The sequence below is a fragment of the Fundulus heteroclitus genome, chromosome 13, assembly GCF_011125445.2.
Source record: "Fundulus heteroclitus isolate FHET01 chromosome 13, MU-UCD_Fhet_4.1, whole genome shotgun sequence".
In the NCBI taxonomy this organism is placed as follows: Eukaryota; Metazoa; Chordata; class Actinopteri; order Cyprinodontiformes; family Fundulidae; genus Fundulus; species Fundulus heteroclitus.
Window position 1 is genome coordinate 11317412 of NC_046373.1, and position 21076 is coordinate 11338487.

At 41.0% G+C, this 21076-nt stretch overlaps 1 protein-coding gene across 1 annotated transcript in view; it reads right to left on the reverse strand.

The window, feature by feature from the left end:
• The window catches only part of cpne4b (copine IVb), a 51230-nt gene that overhangs the window by 26378 nt on the left and 3776 nt on the right, over positions 1-21076 (reverse strand). Inside the window, exons 2-7 of the mRNA XM_012878907.3 lie at positions 16051-16241; positions 9922-10101; positions 5066-5137; positions 4737-4811; positions 4138-4221; positions 2897-2986 (exon numbers count right to left, since the gene is read on the reverse strand). Coding sequence (XP_012734361.1) covers positions 2897-2986; positions 4138-4221; positions 4737-4811; positions 5066-5137; positions 9922-10101; positions 16051-16221 — 672 coding nt within the window. The 5' untranslated portion in view covers positions 16222-16241. The remainder of the gene's footprint in view (positions 1-2896; positions 2987-4137; positions 4222-4736; positions 4812-5065; positions 5138-9921; positions 10102-16050; positions 16242-21076) is intronic.

Consider the following 21076-nt stretch of genomic DNA (forward strand, 5'->3'; position numbering starts at 1 on the left):
CATGAGGATCAGGACAGAAAGAACGAGACCCCGGACACAGGCAGCGGAAATGAGCTGCCTTTGCTGGGTGACTGAGCTCCTACAGAGATACGGGGAAGAGCTGCATCATCCGGGGAGGCTGCTGCTCCTTTGCAATGAAAGGAGCGAGATGAGATGGTTCTGGCATCTGATCAGGATACCTCCTGGGTGCCTCCCCTTGGAAGCATTCCAGTTATGTCTTACTGGATAGACCCAGAACTCACAGGAGGGACTGTATGTCCCTTCAAGCCTGGGAATGCCTTGAGATCCCCTAGAATGAAGTGGATCATCACCCGGGTTTCCCTGCTAGACCTGTTAGCCCAACAACTCAATCTTGGATCAATGGATGGATGCAAAACCTTGTGACTCCATACTGAGAAGGTATATACCTATGTCAATGGCTATGACCCTGTTCTGGGGGCTTTTTATTAGTGTTGCACCGATACCGATACCAGTATGGGACAAGGCTCCGATCCAGCACTAAAATGGTGTTATCGGTATCGGCGAGTACCAACAAATAGGGCACGATACCATTTTGATGTTTGTATGTCACTTGAACGCAGCCTTCTCTCTCCCGACTAGTATTATACATGTTATAATTTTACAAATGTTGCACTATTTTGGCCTTTGAGAACCAAAAGTTTATTCAACTATTGTCACCCATTCCAGGTAGGCAATAAAAAGTTCCACTACCCTAAGTAGTATTTAGTTCTTCATATATACGCACAAATCAATTTGATAATCCATAACAGATGGTATCGGTATCGGCCAATACTGCACAGCCAGGTATCGGGTATCGGTATCGGATCCAAAAAATGGCATCAGTACAACACTACTTTTTATTTTATGTGTTGACGTCTGCTGTTAGCCTCACTACTTTGGAGTACCATCGACCTTTTTTCCCCACAACAGCATCAAAAAAATGACTAGGTAATTCAACGAAAATGATCTGTATTTCAAAGGTGATGAAGTTGTTTGCCGTGTGATCCATGGAAAGTGGTTACAAACTGGCAGCAGGGTAGTTTCTATGGAGCATGTGTCCCTCCCACATGGCACAGCTGAGCTGTGAAAAGCCCCCACTACAGCGTGCATGTGCAAGCTTGGTGAAGCTGCAGACTGAGCAGAAATTCTTATTCAGAATCCGAAACGCCTTTATAAATGCCCATAGGGAAATTCATCTTTGCAACAATGCTCCAGAATGGAGAAGAAAACAGCATTTCAACAGGTTTAACAGAAAATCTACTGAAATTAAATATAGAGGGACTAAAATATGACTAAAAAATAAGCAACTTAGGCGACTGTTACAGTGAAATTAAAACTGAGAGCTAGTATTGTTTATACATTAATTGCAATAGGTGGAATCATAGGTGTCATGAATCTCTACAGATAAATTTGAACTTAGGATCCTGTTTTTGCCTACATTGAACAGAGCTCCTGGGGTTCGTCAACAGTTCTTAATTTGAGAGGGGCTGAAAGCTATAAACTGAGAAAGCTTTTGGGTAAACTTTAAATACTTAATGCAGATAACAGTTGCAATATTTTTTCTCAAAGGCAACAGCCTTTGAGAAAAAAGCACGGAAGCATGCTGGCGTAGTTCAATCCAATGCTAACAAATCCAGCCTGTCCCTCTTTTCAGGCGCCTGTTATGGATTATCCATGCATCTTCCCTTGATTTAAACTTAGAAATATATAATGAAGCCTAATACTTTAACTACTGTTAAATAGACTGTGGTAAATTCTGCTCCTAATTCTGTTGTTACTCTGCAGAGCCTGCTGAAGCAGGGAATGAGATCGGCTGTGGGTTTGCAGGTTGCAGAGGATGGAGCTGCAGTTTAATGGTATTTTTGCAATTCCTGGTTTGTTATTAGACCATAGAAGAGAGAAATATAACATAAGCAAATATTGGCAAAGATTTTGTCCTTTGGGGTGAGATGTTTATACAGAATCAATAATTTACTAAAAATGTCACAGTTTGCAACTGGTGTACTGTGCATTGATAGTTCCTGCAAATATAGATGTAATGGAGCCCTTTTGACATATTGCTTCCTGTTAATTAAAGTAGGGAAAAAAGTGATTGAGCGCAGCTTTATTTTTTGATTTAGCCTTATTAAGATATAGCCAGCATTATTAGTAAACAAATGACTAGTTCCTGTTGGAGCTGTGAATTTAGTTAAGAAGTTACTTAAGAACATTTGAAACTCAGTATGAAAATAAATTAATTCAGTTTTAACCCTTCCGAACTGAACTTGCACCACACTGTTAGGGGTGGATGCTGCCCACGGGCCCAGAGTTCAAAGCACACAACTTTAAAAGTTATCTCGATCTTCAGGAAATATGACCTCCTCTATTTTTGTTGACTGGAAATTCTTGATTACATTTCATACTTGCAAAACAACAGCCTGAAACAGTCTTTCTCACATTCATTTGCAATCAACTTACACAGTTTCCTGATTTCCGAGAGAATAAATAACTTATGCACTGCTGATTGGCGGCACAGGCTATTAGGAGTGAGCTCGTTTATTAAGCTTTGAGTTTTGCATTACTTGAACAAGCCATGGCCAAAAATATCTAACTGAGTTCTAAACTCCTTGTATGGACGCACAGGCTTGTGCATGCCATTTTATGTGCTATGTTTCTTAATAAGAATTCAACGTTGCAAGGAAAGAAGATCGCATTAAAAGGAAACTTCAAGACCTATTCAAGTGCTGTTTGGCCTCGCTCTTCTAAACAAGCCTTGTGTCTCACTAAGTCAACTTACGTTATGAGAGGCTGTGTCCAAGGTTTTCCACACAGAGTATGGCAGATTGTATTTAAGATGAAATAAAAATTTTCTCCTACGATTTTCCCTTTGCTCAAACAGCGGGACTTTCCAACTCACCTTGAGCTCCCTGTCATGGTCTCCACTGCAGAGAGTGTTCAAGGAAACTTTAAAGGATTTCCAGACTGGGCTCAGGTTGTTCATCACTGTCTGTAAAAAACATAAAAAAAAGGAAACGACATTTTTCTTAAATAGAGCTATACCTATTGACCACAAAATTACAACGAGAAAAAAAAAGACATTTTGTCTAGTTTTGATTGAAGTAACCCTTTTCCATTGTAGCTCTGCCTCAATGTTGAAAGTGACTGTCCTGTAAATCTTCACTCCAGTTTCAATTGTTTTTGAAGCTTCTAAAAGGTTTTCTTCCTGGATTGCCCTGCATTTGGCTTAGTACATCTTCCCATTCACAAAAAACAACTTCCTTGTCTGTCTAAAGTGAGATCTTTCCCTATTTCTATGCAGAAATGATCAAACATTCATAATCAAGGAATTAAGTATTCACAGCCTGAGGCTGCAGTGACTGAAAAGATGCCCAGCAGGGCAATTAATTAATTCTCTAAGTTTTCTTACAGGATTATACCTGGAGAATTATGAGTATAACAAGATAATTACCGATGATTTAACCAAAGAAGTGATCATTTGTCTAATTGATTAAACTAAAGAGAAAGGGATTATGTTAGTTGTTGAATAACATAAGTGGATGATTTTACTGATAAAGAATAACAAATTGGTCCTGATTATAACAATCTCTGGTGAACCTATGTATTTAAAAATAAGATAATCAGTAAATTACCAACAATGCAGTATAATAAATGTTAATTGTCGTGATGCATAAGATACAGAGACAATATGAAGTGGTTTTAATCTTAAACCCCGACTCCTGTTGATAGGAAACAGATGGAGGTATCTATTAGAGGAAGGGTTGTGAATGTAGATTACTCTAGCATAGTTTTAATGGTTGTTTTGTTATTGATGTCGGTCTGCTATCACGTAATTCGCTGGCTCTTTTGGCCATATCTCCTCTTTGAAAGATGTCTCAGTGGGTCTTTTATCTGGATAGATAAAGGTTTAATAAAAATTATTTTTAAAACCTGTTATTTTTTCATACTGAACATATTGTGAAGAGGTGGACTCTGTTTTACTGGGCCGCAGCTGGTTTCACCGGATTAAATAAGAAGTATCACGCTTAAGGGGACATCGGAGTTGTGGTTGTAACGTGACAAAATATGGAAAGATTCAGGCTGCGCCAACGCCATTAAAGGCGCCATACGCGTACGTGTGCGTGAATATACTCCAGTCACCTCGGTTCGGTGCACCAGCGACTCGGTACCGTCGTCGTTCACTCTGAAAATCTCCAGGAAAGGGTCCGACTTGCTGAAGAAATCCTTGACGGGGAGAAAAGGAGAAAAGATTCACTTTGATCATAAGCATAAATCATTCATACACATATCAGAGCCATCATTTCACCTCCTATCCCTCGCTTTCTTTTTGTTTCAACCAGCCATCCCTCTCCTGTCCTCTCCAATTTATCCACCCCTCCCTTGCTTGTACTCATTCCTCTTGGGCACAACTTGTTTGGATTAGTCATCCGTGGCTGTGGCTGTGGGTGAGGGTGTGTGCGCGTGTGTGAAGGGAAGCCAAAAATTAATCTAGTTCTGTGTGTGTGTGTGTGTGTGTGTGTGTGTGGTCGGAAAGTCGAGATAATGGAGGGTTATTGTAGCAGGGAGGTGCCCACCTATCTCACCAGGTCTTCTTTCGTTCTATCATGAGCCCAGATTGCACCCGTGTGTGTTGCATGAGTTGCTCCATCATCAGATCTCACCGGCCTCCACCTCCGAGCGCACTTCACACACATAAAGCTCACATTCCCAGACGTGAAAAAACCAACAACTGCTCAAACCTTGTCGTCAAGTTTCCGAGCGCTGAAAGCGAGTTCGACGTAGTCGTCATTGCCCGACAACTCCTCTGCTGTCACCTTTACAGATTACGGAAGAGGGAGGGAGGATTACGGTGGCAGAGAGGGAGACGGACACAGAGGTGAAGGAAGGAGGTGAGGGGAAAATGAGATGGAAATGAGGTACAGTGCAGAGCGAGGGGAGGGAGGGGGGGGGAAACATCGTCAAATTAATTATCTTCAGAGCTTCAAGGTGCGCGACGTGATGATTGTGACTTGTGCACGTGTGGGTGCGCTGAGCTGCGGCGGCGCTGGCTCTGGAAGCCATGTCGTACCATTATTGAAGACTTCCCAGCAGTGTTTCCCTGTTTGAGCAGAGCTTTAGTCAGTTTCCTCTGAGAGACGATCTGAAACGAGCAATAAAAGGGAACGGAGGTCACAGCGCCGGCCCACATGTTTCATCATGGTGTCACTTTGTTGTACGACACAGCCCATACAAAGACATCAAATAAAAGAATCAAGCCCATTAGTGAGAAGATAAAACAGAAGTCTACAGCGTTAATGATACATCTCTATCTCAGTCTCTTGTCCTCTCATTCTTGAATCCAGATTGTAAAAAGCAAAACCCCTCTAAAAGGTGGAGGGAATTTGCTTGGAAGTACCTAATCAGATATTTTATTAAGCCACATATTATAAATAGACAAAGAGGAGAACAGCAGCACTGTTGAAGCACAGGAACGTCGATCACTCTCACATATTTTGGTCTTGGCCAAAGTTGGCACCATTCTGGGACGGTAATAACGGGCTATGTTGTCCCTAGGGACCCCAAAATCTTCTTGGTGGGACTATTAACTGGTGAGATGACTCAAGAAGAAGACATTTATCACTTTAAAATCGTATCGATTGCAGGCAAAGAGGTTATCACACAGGCTTGGCTTATGAAACACCCACCCCAGGGGGATCAATGGTAAGAAATCTGTTTCACTACACTAAAGTACAGTGCCCCAGGTTTACATTTGTTTTGGTGTGCTGTTTTGTAATAAAGAAAAATGTTAAATAAAAAGTATTAAAAAAAACTTTGCATCATTTTATTTTCGTGCATCTGTTATAAAATAAATATTGCACTCTCTCAAGGAAGATAGGAAATGGTAGATGTGTCTTAAAAATAATAAAACAATCTAATTCTGTTTTATGTTGATTATTCTAACAAAGGTATTTCCAAAATTATAAATATCCTACTTGTTAATCAATCAGAAAATCTTTATTTGCCGCTCATCAGAATATTGGATATTTCTAATTGGTATTTTGACAATTTATCTTAGATGATGTGCTCCAAGGATGAAAGGCCTCCTTGACATTACCTCCAGAGTTACCCATGGAGCTATTAGCTGCTTCTCTGATTAATGCCTTGTCAATTTAGGCCGATGAAGAGGTCTAGGTGGATTTGTAGTGGTGCTGAAATTAAAGCTATATTTGGAAATCCGATCAGATACACTTTTCATTATACTGGGTAAAATGGTTGTTCCGTCCTAAAACTGGTCAATACATTATGTATTCAGAAAAAAGAAAAAACTCTAAAACGCACTCTATACTTTTCAGAGTTTTATTTTGTAAAAAAAAAAAAACACTTTTGCTTTTCCGACACAAAAATGTTTTTGTTCCACTTTACACAAGTGCTGCTTTGTGTTGACGTGTTACATTAAATCCCAATAAAATGCACTGAGGTTTAAAGCTGACCTATTATAAAGAATTTCACTTGAGTCTCTACTGGTTCTACAAACAGTAGCGCTAAAATAATAATAATTAAAAAAAATAATACAGCCATCAATAGTGTTTTATTGATGTCTTAAAATGAGCCGTTTCAAAAACCTCCCGATTATTGCGTCACAATCGGCGCGGGCACTTTTTGCCTCACCTAGCAACTCAAGCTGAGCTCCTTCCACTTATTTTTAAAAGAGGACCATGTTTCCCGGTGAACGCGCTGCACAATGGAAAAGACAAATGTTTTATTGTCGGGTGCGATGAAGAACACGTGTCCATTCACATTCTCTCAGTCACAGAGAACAGAGCCGCGTGGCTTTATTTGATTTTTGATGGCAATCTCCCAGCCAGAGGCAACCTTCCTTAACGTTGCCAACCCGTTTTGAAAGCCACCAACAGTGAGCAGCAGGATTAACCAAAATACTTTTACTGAAGGAAAGTTCTGTCCCTGCTATTTGCTGGAAATCTAAAGATGGCAGAGATGTAAGTACTTGAGAATGATTTCTCTTGCGTGTTAGCTATCAAGCTAACGCTGATAGCCTCGGGTTATCCCGGGAGACGTCCCCGATTTCCGGTAAAAGTCTCCGTTTTGAGCGACCTGTCCACGACAAAAGCTGTTCCTGGACATTTCCCTGTTTTTGGTGTTTTATGAATGATTAAAACATGTTGTGCTATTGCGGTAGCTGAGTAGACAGAGCGAGAAAACTTGTCTCGTTGATCGTGCCGTTGAAAGAGGGCCGAGTAAAAAAACAAGAAATAAAACAGCGGAGTAGGAGGGAACTGTGCAGTGATATTATGGGTATGTGTGAATTAATTAAGTTTGTTTTGACGGTGCTGATCCTTGCTTGATGTGCAGGAGGCTACACTTCCGCTTCGGGGTCTGACTCAGGGTCAGAGATGTACAGCTGTACCATTGCACATCTGCTTGCAGCCGTGCGCGTGTACGTGTATGTGCGAGTGTAAATGTTAAGCTGGGGGGGAGGCGCGGCCAGCTACAGCTTATTTGCATAAAATAAAAACAGCGCATTTTAAGTGAGCTCAAAATAGGAGGAACTGGGGAGGGCGAAATCTCATGATCTGAGAATGATTTTGTCCAAAAGCAATGTAATCAACATGTTTGGTGTAGCCCATAGACCTGTCCTAAATGTTTAAAGCAAGCATAATAGGTCACCTTTTAGGTTATAATGGGACAAAGAAAGTCAAGGCTATGAAAAGTTGGTGGCGGGCCAGTAAAGGATCTCCTGCTTCAACTCCTTTTTTTTTTATCTCTAATACAGTTTCGGCAGCAACAACAAACTATGCCCACTGATAATGGCTTTTAGAGCTGAGTTCATACAGCAATTTCCACTACAGAGTTGTGTCTCTCTTTAACACGGCGCCAAATGCTGCCCCGGTAATTGCAGCTTTCATACGTTCAGCGTGATGAATTACAGTATTAAACCCCTTGCGTAATCTTGGCACAAAACTTTCTAGCGTCGCTCTCATTTTACGAACAGATCGGCTATTTGCTACTGGCTGATATACCAACGCACGACGCTGTCACATTCTAAACCAAACCCTGGATAAACAGCGGGATATTGCGCCTAAAACATTGGCACGGTGTTATCTCATCAAGCTGCACCTCTCTGGCATTATAAATCCTCCTCCTCCTCCTCTGAAGCTGCTATCCTATGTCTAGCAACGATTGTAAATCCACCAGCTTTATGTTGCTGATAACATCTCTCACCAGAAAAAAAAGGTAAAAGCAAATACACTCCACTCATCTCCGCTGCCAGCCGGTTCTGTGAGAAGCTGTTCTGGCTATGTTCTTATATTCAATATGACACCAGAGGGGGGGCTACTCCCTGAAAAGAAAAAAAAAAATCAAGCAACTCACCACCTTAATGAGCACTGAAGCAATAAACGTTTTCTCTTTAAACGGCCCCGGATGCTGAGTGATTGGAGTAAATGAAGAGAATCTTTAAATATTGATTGCAGAGATCAGCGGGAGAGGCTGCGCGGATTAGCATATGCACATGTACATGCACGGAAAACAGTCTGAAAGAGCTTTTTTAAAGCTCCGTGTAAACAGAAACCAAAGACGCTAAAATCGCGAATGCAGACGTTGCTCGTGCAGCTGAACTAAAGGGACCCACAGTTAAGGCCGGCCAAATAAAGTGCATATCATCTATTACAAAGTGCTAACCTGCAGACGCCTATACAGCTGATTATAGAACAGAGCGCGTAATCTTATCTTCAAACACTTTGCTTCCATGCAGCGCCGGCGGAGAGACGGTCTACACTCGCAAACAATCACAGCGCCTCTGCCCCAATGTAGAAAAGATCAGTTTAGGTGAGCTGATCTTTAAAATGCGTTCAGATTTGAGCCATGTAAACATCTCTTACACGCCCCAATTCACTTATAGGGACGACCTGCCGAACACCGTGTTCTGCATTCAAGCTGTATGATGCGGCGATGATAGGCTGCAAAAAAAAAATCATGGCCATGCTTATAAATCATGTATAAAACGGAGTAACTGTGGTCGGAGCTCTACAGAGCCTGTTAAGTCCGTAAGAGTGAATTTGTTACATTTTTAAAGATCTCTATGCAAAATTCGAGCGGGCTGATGGTGAGTGGGTTTCGTCATATTGATGGAGTGCAGTAGGAACTTGTGGATCTTGTGGATGATTCTCTTTACTCCACAATAGAACATCGAAGCCTCCCCTTAGTGAGAAACAGGTTCTCGGTCAGCTCTCTGATCAGGTCACGTCTTTCTACGATTAGTCGGTTCGGTCAAGCAGGCATCTGAGGAAGGCCAAACTTCAGTAATCAATTATTGTAGACCGCAGTGCTTTTTGAGGCATTTGCTGCAGCCGTTTTATTTTTCCTAATTGCTGGGTATCTGCTCTGACAAGCATTCAGCTGCCCAATCTTAAACAGACGAATGTGTTCCACGCCAAAATGTCTGAAAACATGTTTGCACTTCATCATTACAGGTTGTTTTGTGTAGTCTGTGTGGCTGTTGTTGTTGTTTTCTTAAAGAGAATTGTTTTTAGAATATGTCTGTAAGGTAAAAATGTGGACATTTCGAAGGGCTGCAAAACGCTTCTGGCATCAAGTTAAGTGAGATTTGAGCATTTGAGTATTTATTCTCATAGTTTATCAAAATCTTTAATTACAAAGAGAAATAAAATGATACGGGGTTTACTACAGGTGCAAAATGGCACTAAGTTGGGGGTAAAAAATGTTATTGCAAATGTGCAGCACTCATCTAAATGGACCGGTTTCCCCAACTTCTGTTTTTATTTTGCCAGCTTACACTAGATAGGTTTCGAAAACAGAAAATGGTGTATTTCTTTTTTTTTTTTCAATTTATTTACACATTTCACAACAGCTCTACTTAATAAAAGGTATTTCGTTAGACAAGTTTCTCAGTTACTGTTTACTGACCTGTCCCAAGGTGCACTCCATGGCTCCGAGGAAGTCCGCGTCGCGGAGGCCATTGTTGCCAGAGCTGATGTCGTGCAGCTCAAATCGAAGCCTCTGGACCTCCTCGAAGTAGTAATCAACCAGGAAGACCTTAGAGAAGACCGGACCGCTGCTGCTGCGGATCACTTCGGTACGGTCCACCTGCAAACAAACATGCATGCGGAAACCTGGGTTAGTGGGCTACTTCTGCAGCATTTGAAAAACAATGAAGATGGCCGATGGAATGTAAAGAAAACTGACTTCTCTTTTATGTAGAGTGCTTTGGAAATGACAGGCAAACATGTTCCAATGAGCTTAAAAACCTTGAAAATGACTATGATATATATGACCCTGATTGTGAGTGTTAATTAAGCAACTGCTGGTCATGTTGGTCATGTTTAAACACCCACAAATACTAGTGGGCAAAGAAAGGTACAAAAAAAGGCATGTTAAAGTTAACTATACTTAGAAAAAAAATGTGTGTGTATGTGCGCCTGTGTGTGTTGGTCAAATATGTAGAGCTTTTTATTCACTTAATGATATGTCCATTAAAAAGACAAATAAATTCATTTATATATTAATACTTTTTATTAGTCCTGTTTTATACAAATTAAAGACACCCGGATATATATTTGGGGCATTGTTTGGAAAAAAAAAAAGCCTTAAGATGTTCTGTTTAAATATTGCCTCATTCCATGTAAGAGGAGCGACAAACATAAATCTTTTAGCCTTATTGAAGAAAACACTATTTGCAGGATAGCTAAGTACAGGATATCCTGAAAGTAAACCTACCAGATGGTGTAAAACATGTAAGCCTAAGGTCAATTTTCACCATCTAGCAGAACATGACGTTATTATATGACCAGAGTTGGAATGGTTTAGATCATGCATTAGAATGGCCTAGTCAAAGTCCAGATCTAACTCCAACTGAGATTTTCCTTCTTAAATAACATAGAAAATATAATTTCTCCTTCATACGCTGTAATGTTTATTAGGCTTCATTTCCTGTTATTTATTATTACTACAGTCACTTTAAATAGACTTCTATATTCATATCAAACTGTGCTGAAGTATGACACTCTCACTGAACACCCAGCAACTTTGCCTCGACGGTGAACTTTGGAAGACTTTTCAGCACGGCAGCAATTACCACAAATAGCCATTACCACATTGTTTATACTTATCAACTTGAGGACTGCAAACATTGATTTTTCTTGATGCCTCAAAAAAAAAGAAAAAAAATCCCACTAGCTGTTTGACTACACAGAAATCTGACTGGAGCTGCGGCATTGATCTCAGATTTTCCTCTCTCTGACTGCCTGACACAGAAAGGATCACAGTGCCAAATTAAAGTCCGTCACAGTGCTGACAACAAAAGCTTTCGAATGCTGGCAGAAATGAATGCCGGCTTGCTGTTTTTTTTTTTTTTTTTTCCTTCTTATTGTTGATAACCCCGTGGCTCGCGCGTGAGCACAAAAAAAGAAGGAAAAGTGGAATACAACAGAATGTACACCAGATGTTGGCCACTTTTTTTGTGTGTGTTTTTTTTTTTTTTTACTCTCACCTCAATGGGCTGGCAACTCATTAAAGCAAAAAGCAGCCTTTAACACATTAAGCACGCACAAACACACGCAGCTGCTTCCCAACAATGATCCAATTAAGCAAGTAAATCTGATCGGCAGAGATTGTCTATTCTCGTACCCACACGCACACATATTATGAGGCACGGAGTAGCTTTTTGTGGACTCCCCAGAGATACAGTTGCCTAACGCTGCACTACTTTCTGAGCACTTGATCTCGAGCCCCTGTGGAAACAGAACTGCGATTTGCGAGTATGAGTGAGAAAGTCTCTGACTTTTTGTGCAACGCTTGTGTTTGAGCGTTTGCACGTCTGTTAAACTGCCGACTATTGAACAACAATGTCACCCAAAACAAGCAATGGATATGCGCAAGATGCAAATGGCAAATACATTCCTCTTAATTAGAGGATCCTTGGAAAATCACTTTCATCTTAAGAGAGGATTATGTAACACTGAGCAACAGCCCAGTCCTTTATTTCAGGTAAGCCTGTCTGATGTTGTCTATGGTTCTGGAGCAGCTTAACACAAGTCATGCGACAGCATTCTTAGAAGTTTTCTCTCTTTGTCGCTTTTTCTTTACTATTTTTTATTTCTGAAGTTGCTGCCATTTTAGTTTATACAATTGTCGATTAGGTCCTCGGTTCGTTCTTGTGTTCGTTGTACATTTTGAATTATTTCTGTTAGATTTCTTCCGTGTTGTTTTTCTCTGTTCATTACCCTCCTCCCCTCAGCTCCTCTTTCTTTGTTACTATCAGCTGTTCCTCGTCTCCACCGGATTGCTCTCACCTGAGTCTGCCTCGCCTTTCTCTACACTCCCCTCTGTATTTCAGCTCCAGGTTTTCATTACTCCATCGTGGTTTCTTCTGTTATTATTAAAACTTCCTTTTTACCGCTGCCACTCTCTGTGCTTGGATCCTCCTTCAGCCACACCATGACACCCTGATATGGCTGTGTGTGACCGCTGTTTAAATAAGAAGCACCATGTACGTTTTGACCCAAGTATTAGCTGGATTTGAGATATATTAAATTATTTTTTCAGGTCAACCTATAGCATTTGGTGCATGTGGATGCTTAGTGCAGGCTGTCCTTTGCAAAAACTGGACAATGTAACTTGAGAGGTGCAGACCCAGCTCTGAATGGGTCACATGACCTAGAGTGCCACTTTACAGCAGTCTGAGCTCCCCTAAACACGAGAGCTAACCTTATGTGCGTCTACTTTTCTCATCCTCAAGTCAAAGATTTTCATGGCCATGGTTATTGCGACAAAATACAGTAAATATAGTTCAGAACCTGCTCAGCTCTTTTCCAGCAGGCTTTCCAGATCAGAAGATTGAGCCTGTTGTCTGCCCCCATCCTTCTCTTCCACGGCTCCTGGAGCTCCCCCTCCCTCTCCCCCTGGCTCTGCCTCCTCCTCTCCTTCTCTGTTTCAATGAGAGACTCTGAGTATAATCTAGAGGGGTGAACGTGGCCTTGTCTTTAAAAGTAACTCGATAACTTCTCAGTCGGCTGATCCATAGTGGTCTGCTATCAGATTCCAAAACACGGAGAGAGACTGTTTAATTTTGAGCTGAGCTGAGCTCAACCTAAAAGTTGCAGGTCTAGTGCCCCCTACTGGCTAAAAGTTACACAACGCTGCTTTAAGCACTGACTTCAGATGTAGTCAACATCTTGATATTTTACCCCCAGTCCCCCCCTCCCAAATTCATGCTGACTGTACCTTTTTCTGCCAGTTTGTTCTTCCACTCAACTTTCCATTAATTTCCTTTGATACGGCACTCAATGAGCCGTTGAAGGGTGTCAGTCGTGTTTGGTGGACAATGCACAAATCAGTTTTCCCCAGGATTGCTTAGGCCCTAGCATATAATTTTTTTACGTTAGATATCATAATATTTGAAATTAAGTATTAAAATGTGACAAAAAAATGAAACATGTCTCTCTTGGTGTAATGAGCTTATACGGTATGAGATACACTTTTTTAACTCACTGGGGAAAAAAAATATTTTTGGATCACGTTCTATTTTACTGAAATGAACCCGCATTACCTACGTATATTAAAAAGAAAAGCAAAATAATGGGTCTCACTCTGGGTCCTGTTTATATCAGTAAGAAAAATGGATGGAAATTTGCTTATATTAAAAATTTGTTAGGATTTATCATTCTCCAAATGTTGGACTTTAATTATGGTGAGATAGTCTTTTGTCTAGTCCATTAGAAAGGCCTGGGAAAGCATGTGTGCCCCACTGATAATTGGAATTGAAGTGGAACACTTTAAAGCAGCACCAGTTATCTATTTCCACTGCCAAAACAACCTACACAGAGAAGATGTTTTCTCCATCTATTTGGGACCTCTTTAGCTTAGAATGAGGCCAATAAAAACTGAAAACGTGGGTTGAGGGTCTGATTGTTTTCATTACCGAAAAAAGCATACTTTGCATCTGATAAAAGGCGTTTGATAGATAAACACAATTAACACCATGCTTGCAGCAAAGGTTTGGATTTCAGCTGAGCTGCATGATAATTAGGATCCACAACTCATTCGAGCTAAAAGTAAAACCGCACAAAACAATCACAGTCTGGCATGAATGCATGAACACCTGATTAAGTGCCATCATTTAGTCAAACATGAACTCAGCGGTGTGCTTGGATAATATTAGGCAGCTAGGGTTGCTTTTAGTGGTAGTCAAAATAAAATGTTGGTATCATGTCTTTGAAAATTAAATATCAGAAAAACAGCCCAAACAATATGTTTGAGGACTTTGGAGGAAACATTGGAGGAAACTTTGAAAGCTCCAGGAAACACTGAAGCGGACAGCAGTGAACCAGGAATGAGCCCTGGGGGTTAAATATGCTGGATTCTCGTTGCTTCTTAAGTCAGAACCTTGATTTGGGAACGGCTTCCAACCCGACTTAACAGTTTTCCAGTTCCACATTTGACAAACATTGGGATTTGCTGACCGACAGGGCCGCTCAGATCAGGCTAACTGATGCTAGCAAAACAAGCTATTAGCGACACAACAAAGAAAATATGCCATAGCAACAAGTTTACAAATTTAGGTTGCTTCCTACTCGGTTTGCAAAAGACTTTATGAGATTTGAGTTATTTCAAGAGTAAGTTGGCCATGTTGGATTTTGATGTAAGATAAGCTCAAGGAATGTTTCCTTCACATAGGCCTACACAGTTCTTGAAACTAGGAAATCTAGACTTATAAAAAATAAAAAAGCAACAAATCATGCAGTGTCAATGGACAGCAACAACAATTTTTTCCCAGTACCGTTTGCTTTTGAAATGTATGCTAGAATGGGGGTAGTTAAGAAACTTAGTATTTACTGAGATTTGTCACAAAAGATTTTGGACTGTCTGACACAATTTAATAACCTTGCCAGCCAGATTGATAATGTATAGCACTCTGCGTGCTACACATTATCAACCTGCGACTGCTCTATGTGAATCTGTTGGGGAAAGGAGGGACATCCAGCAGAACTCTCCAAGCTGATTGGGCGAAGTGACACATTTTGTCCCAGCATTTGTTTTTGTGTTTTCTTTTACCACTTGGCATTCCATACTTTAATCATGTCTAAATCAAACCATTCTGCTTCTGTTAAGAACGGTAGAGAATCTGCACCAAAGCTAAGCTACACTGATCAATCTCACATGTGGGATTTGAGGGTTTTATTGGAGAATTTGTTGATGCTTCCTTTGCCCCATACTGTAGTCCCAGTACATACAAACATTTACTTTGTTTTTCCAGGTCCTACTGTACTACTTTTTGCCTGTCTGTTTACTAGGAAAATTCAGTGTTTGCTTAGGTGGTACTTCTAAGAAAATGTTTGAGATGCACAGCCGTAGAAAATGATTATAATCCGAAACCTATAAAAATTATTTCGACAAAAGATTCCAGATGAAAATATGAGCTATTTTGTAAAAGCTCCTGGTGGATGTCATCACCTCATGAAAAAAACAAAACTCCTTCTGAGTATTAAGGAAAATAATACAACATAGGCTACCACACTGATATTATACACGATGTAATGGAAAAAAAATATATTATTTAAGATGCTTTTTAAAAGTCATTGAAATCAGCAATTTTTTTAACTGTTTTTCATGCTAGAGCTACATACTGTTATAACTCTAATTAGTTCAGAGCCTATTTCCTGCTACACACAAATGTTATATATTGCTTTTATTCAAATAACTTAAAACTTTATAATAATATTAAGGCCAATATTATCTGGATAAGGATATTATTATAATATTATCCTTAGTAGAGAAACATTAGAAAACCCTGTTGACAATCAGACTGCACCTTCAAACATTCAGAGTCACCGGCACTTCAGTTAATATCCAGGATGCTTCATAACAGCTGAATGAGTGTCATATAAAAGGACACTTAAGAATGACAAACTCCTGATTCACTAGGCTGCCCTGACCATTAAACCTTCATTTTGTGAATATGAAACAGCCTTTCACAACTGGAGAGTCATTTACGCCGAGCGGCATCTCTCCTATTACCTCTCCCCATTATCACCGTACCTCGAACCACTGGCCGTGCGACTGCATCTTCAGCACCACGCACGGGTCGGGTTTGGAGAGAGCGTCGCGGTCCGAGATCCCCCGGCAGGCCACTCTCAGCTCCACTTTGGTCAGGCATGGGGAGCTGATGAAGCCCAGCGTGGCCTCTGCAGACTCATAGATGTTACTCATGCTGAACGCGCAATCACACACTGAAAAGGGAAGAGAGGCAAAGGTGGAGTTCGTTTATACAACAAGACACAGATTGGACAGGAAGAAGGACAGAAACCGAGCTTTATTTTATTGGAATTTTATGCGACTGGCCGACTCAAAATTGTGTGCTGTTGCGTATATAAAAGGGGAAAGGAAGGATGGTTTTCAAAATTAAAAACAAATCTTACAAGTGGGACATGAATTTGCATGCAGAAACCTTGAGATTCACCTTGCTCTCCAATTCAAGCTGCAAGTTATTTGGGGACACATCTCTAGCAGCTTTGCACATCTTGAAACCGACCAGTTTTTCTTTAGGCAAAAACAATAAATAGAAAATGCTCCTCCACAACACGGTGCTGTCACCAGGGACCAACATTGACATAGTGTGCCAATACATGTAGGGAATGGGCTCACTATTGATGAAAATGAATTGGAGCTACAGACAGGCCTGTATTAAGACAATGTGGTGCCCCTGGGCACTATACCTCAAAGCCCCCCCCCCCTTACCCGTGCTGTCCTCCGGTCAAAAACATCAGACATAATCAAGGGGATTTCTGTAATGTAATTTACTATTTACTAACTTACACAACTACATGTAGGCATATGAGCAGTGAGCAATATTCAAATATCTCATTTTAAAATGTTAAAATCAAATAAATCTTGATTAATTTATCATTTATTATTATTGTGACATCAGTGTTCACAAAACGAATAATGCATGGTCTTTCAACAATTTCAAGTAAATAATATAAAAATTTATGAAAAAAATATTTTTAAAGCAGGTGTCATGTGGTGCCAATTTGAAATGATTTTGTTATTTAACTGCTTTTGCTGATACTCAGCCCAACTGGGTGGAACGGATGGATGGATGGATGGATGGATGGATGGATGGATGGATGGATGGATGGATGGATGGATGGATGGATGGATGGATGGATGGATGGATGGATGGATGGATGGATGGATGGATGGATGGATGGATGGATGGAGGGACAGACAGACGCTGCAGCAGCACATCTGAACTGTTGTCTGTCTGGGGAAAAAAAAAGCAGATGCAGAGGACCTGACTAAGCAAACAGCCCTCCGACTGTCAGGACAAGGTCAGGACTGTGAAGCTACTCGGTTTCAGGCACAGTGCTCGAATGGACACATAAACACTTGTAACATAGGCAATACACCCACATGCACTTGCATGCGCACATAATTTTAAGTCTGTTGGGTTGCTGATGCTGATGATTGCAAATACACACACACACACACACATAAGCATACAGTAAGCTGTGCTGAGTCTCCGGGACATATCCCTCATGTCTCATCTCAGGTTTCCGCAGACTGCATGACGTTTCCTCTATCCCTAAATAGCAAATTCTAAAGAATCCAATCACAGCAGCAACACAGACACCATTCAATGATCTTGTAGATTGTTAATAACTAAATCACATTTCACAGTCAAGCGTGGACAGAGCTAATTATGATAAAGCCTATCAGAAGCTTTTAATTTACTCCATCATAACTGGATTATGTCACGTATGATAAAGTCGATAAGATATAAATAAATCATTATCAATCAAGGAAACTGATGCGGCATGATAGTCGTTCACACACACACACACACACACACACACACACACACACACACACACAGAGTATGTACATGAGAACAAATGACTAATGGGTTAACAGGGATCACATCTACCATCTGCCCACACAGGTGTTTTCAAACATTCTGCTTAATAAGACCTTCTCTTAGGACTGTGTGGGTGCGTACAAATTCACCTCCACATTCTTCTGCGGAGTTGCTGCCCCTGTTTTTTAGTGTTTGTGCCTGTTCTACAGTACAGCGGTAATTCCCAGCATATCCTAAAGCGCCGTCTGCAGCCTTCAAAAGAAGGTGCGCAGGAGCTTGAAGGGATTAGTGCGGCGCGTTGGTGCGACGTTTGTAGCACCTGCTTTGAATGTTGGCAGTCCGCTTCACGGTCCATTTCCGCGGTAAGGCCGGAGAAATTGACACAGAAGCAAAAAAAAAGAAATATTTGTTACGACTTGTGTTCGGGATGTGAGATTTCTTTTGTGTGTTGGGCTCAGCTGCAGCTGGGGCACAACTCATGGCAGAAAGATCTATTTCACTGTAGGTAATTTTACCACTTCGTCCACACCAAACGGCAAGCTTAAAAGGGGGGAAAAGGCATTAAAAATTTTGAGCTGGCCGGGAGAGAAGAATTTGAGTTTCAACCACACAAAGTAAAGTGGACTTTTTTCCACTTTTTAAAACACTTCATTTAAATGGACTAAATTTAGAGAGTGCTTTCCTTCTCATACTGACCACTTAAAGCACTTTGCACCAAAGCCAAATTCATCCATACTAACATTCATACACAAATGAGTGGCCAACTTTGGGTGAAGTCACTTGCCCAAGGGCACATTGACACAAAACAAGGGGAGGCTGGAATCAAATCCACAACCTTCTGATGGCAAGGCGACTACTCGACCCATTAAGCCACAGTCGCCACTTAAGGCAGTTTCAAGAAACCCAATGAGACTTCCTTCCTGAAAAGCTACAGCATTATCAGTAGTGAAGTTTCCCCTATAAAACATTTAATGTCATGCTGTGTGGAAGAAAAAATATATGTTTTTTATTTTACAGACAAAAGACTGAAAAGTGTTAGGTACCTTTGCATCCATTCGTCTTATTCTGTGATTTTACTGTAAGTACAACTGCAAGTGTCTCTTCCAGCTTTACCCAGCGGGAGACAAAAATCTCTGCGCATTCTTCTTTGCAAAGTAGTACAATATCAGGATATCCTTTTTTTTTTTTTTTGCACAGATTTCCCTGTTTTTAGCTAAATCTAATTCAATTCAATTCAATTCAATTTTATTTATATAGCGCCAATTCATGAAACATGTCATCTCGACGCACTTTACAAAGTCAAAATCAATCATATTATACAGATTGGTCAAAAATTTTCTATATAAGGGAACCAGTTGATTGCTTCAAAGTCCCGACAAGCAGCATTCACTCCTGGGGAAGCGTAGAGATACAGGGAGAGTCGTCTGCATTGCTCATGGCTTTGCAGCAATCCCTCATACTGAGCAAGCATGAAGCGACAGTGGAAAGAAAAACCACCCATTAGCGGGAAGGAAAAACCTGCAGCAGAACCGGGCTCAGTGTGAACGGTCATCTGCCTCTACTGACTGGGGGTTACAGAAGACAAACCATCCACTCAACGCTCTCTTCAGCTTCTATGTCCCTTGGGAAGAAATGCCTCCAACATTATGATGCTGCCATCACCATGTTTCATTGTTGGAATGGTGTGTTCAGGTCGGTATGCTGTCAGTTTTCCACTATATATGGAATTTTGCACGTAGAGCAAAATACTCAATTTAGGTCTCGCCTTACCAAACCACCATCTTCCGCATGTTTGCTGTCTCCACACCATGGCATGTAGCAAGCTTTAATAATTAGTAGTTGTTGCTTTTATGTGAACAAAGGCGTTCTTCTCGCCACTTTTCTGTTTTAGGCCAGGATGGTTGTCCACCATTTGTCCTGTGGACAGATTCTCCTCGAGTTGCCGTGGGCCTCAGCAGTTTAGGCGGACGGCCATGTTTGTAGTTGTGTCATACTTGTTCTGTTTTCAGACGACGGATTGACCAGAGCTCCGTTAGATGTTCGCTGACAGGGATAATGTTCCTTCACCTTCAAACTGATGCGCTACTTTGTGTTGGTATCACGTAAGTTCCCAGAAAAATATATATTAGTTAAATAAAAAGTAAAAAGGTTTGAATACCTTTGTATTTTTTGTTTCTTTTTTGCATGATTTACAAGAGTCCACTTTCTTACAGCCACAACCTGCTGCCTTCTTAATTGGCTGGTGAGCACGCTACAGCTCACAAGTTATGCAAACATGAAGCATATTCATAGGAACTAGAGAAAATAAATAGCCAGCATTTGAAGGGATGAAAGCTATGAAGATGGTGGTAAAGAAAAAAAAAAATGCATAAATAAAAGTTTCCCTTGTTACAGATATGAAACTACAAGCGAGAGTGTTTAATTTCAACCAGGAATAAAGGCTGGCGCTAGAAACGAATAACTCAGCTCAGTTCTGGCTTGTTGCTATAAAAAAATGCAAAATTAGCAAACCAGATTTTTCTCAAAGTCGCAAATTAATAAGTCATGTTGAATATACGACTGTGCCACATAGCCGGGTCCAAAAATGACAACGTGTTAATCAGTGGCCTGTAGAGGTGTTGATAGGCCTGTTTTTAACATCCCGACTGAGATGTATCCGGGCAAACTGTTCCCTCACTGCAGCTCTTCGTTTAGCTATTGGGAAGCTAATAAAGCCGTTTTCCTCGGGGGGGGAGAAGTTAACTCCTAAAATGTTCAACTGTTTTCTTTGTGAGCCCCGTGAATAGCATTACATTTTCCAGCCTTTAATGTAAAAGTCCAAACCCTTCTCTGACCCGGGGTCCAGTTAGCCCAGGCCAGAGGAAGAACGCAGGTCCGGGCGTTCCGGATGATACCAGCTGAATTTTAACGCTGCGGTCTAGTGGTATCATCCTAAGGGAGCGGAGCTCTTAGAACTGGGTCTGACTCTGACCTGAATGTCTCTCCCTCTCGTTCTCCATCCTCCATAATTCATGTTCTAAGTGTGTGTGGGTGATTATTTTTAGCGAGGCACAGCGAACAGGCCGCGTACAGACAAACGGACGTGGACAGAGCCACGCTGCAGGTGTATGACATACAGCCGACCTGTGAAGGAGAGGAAGCTTCCCTGGTTGCGGTTCCACTGTTTCGGGCGCCGGCGTGGAAGTGTGTGTGTGTGTGTGTGCGCGT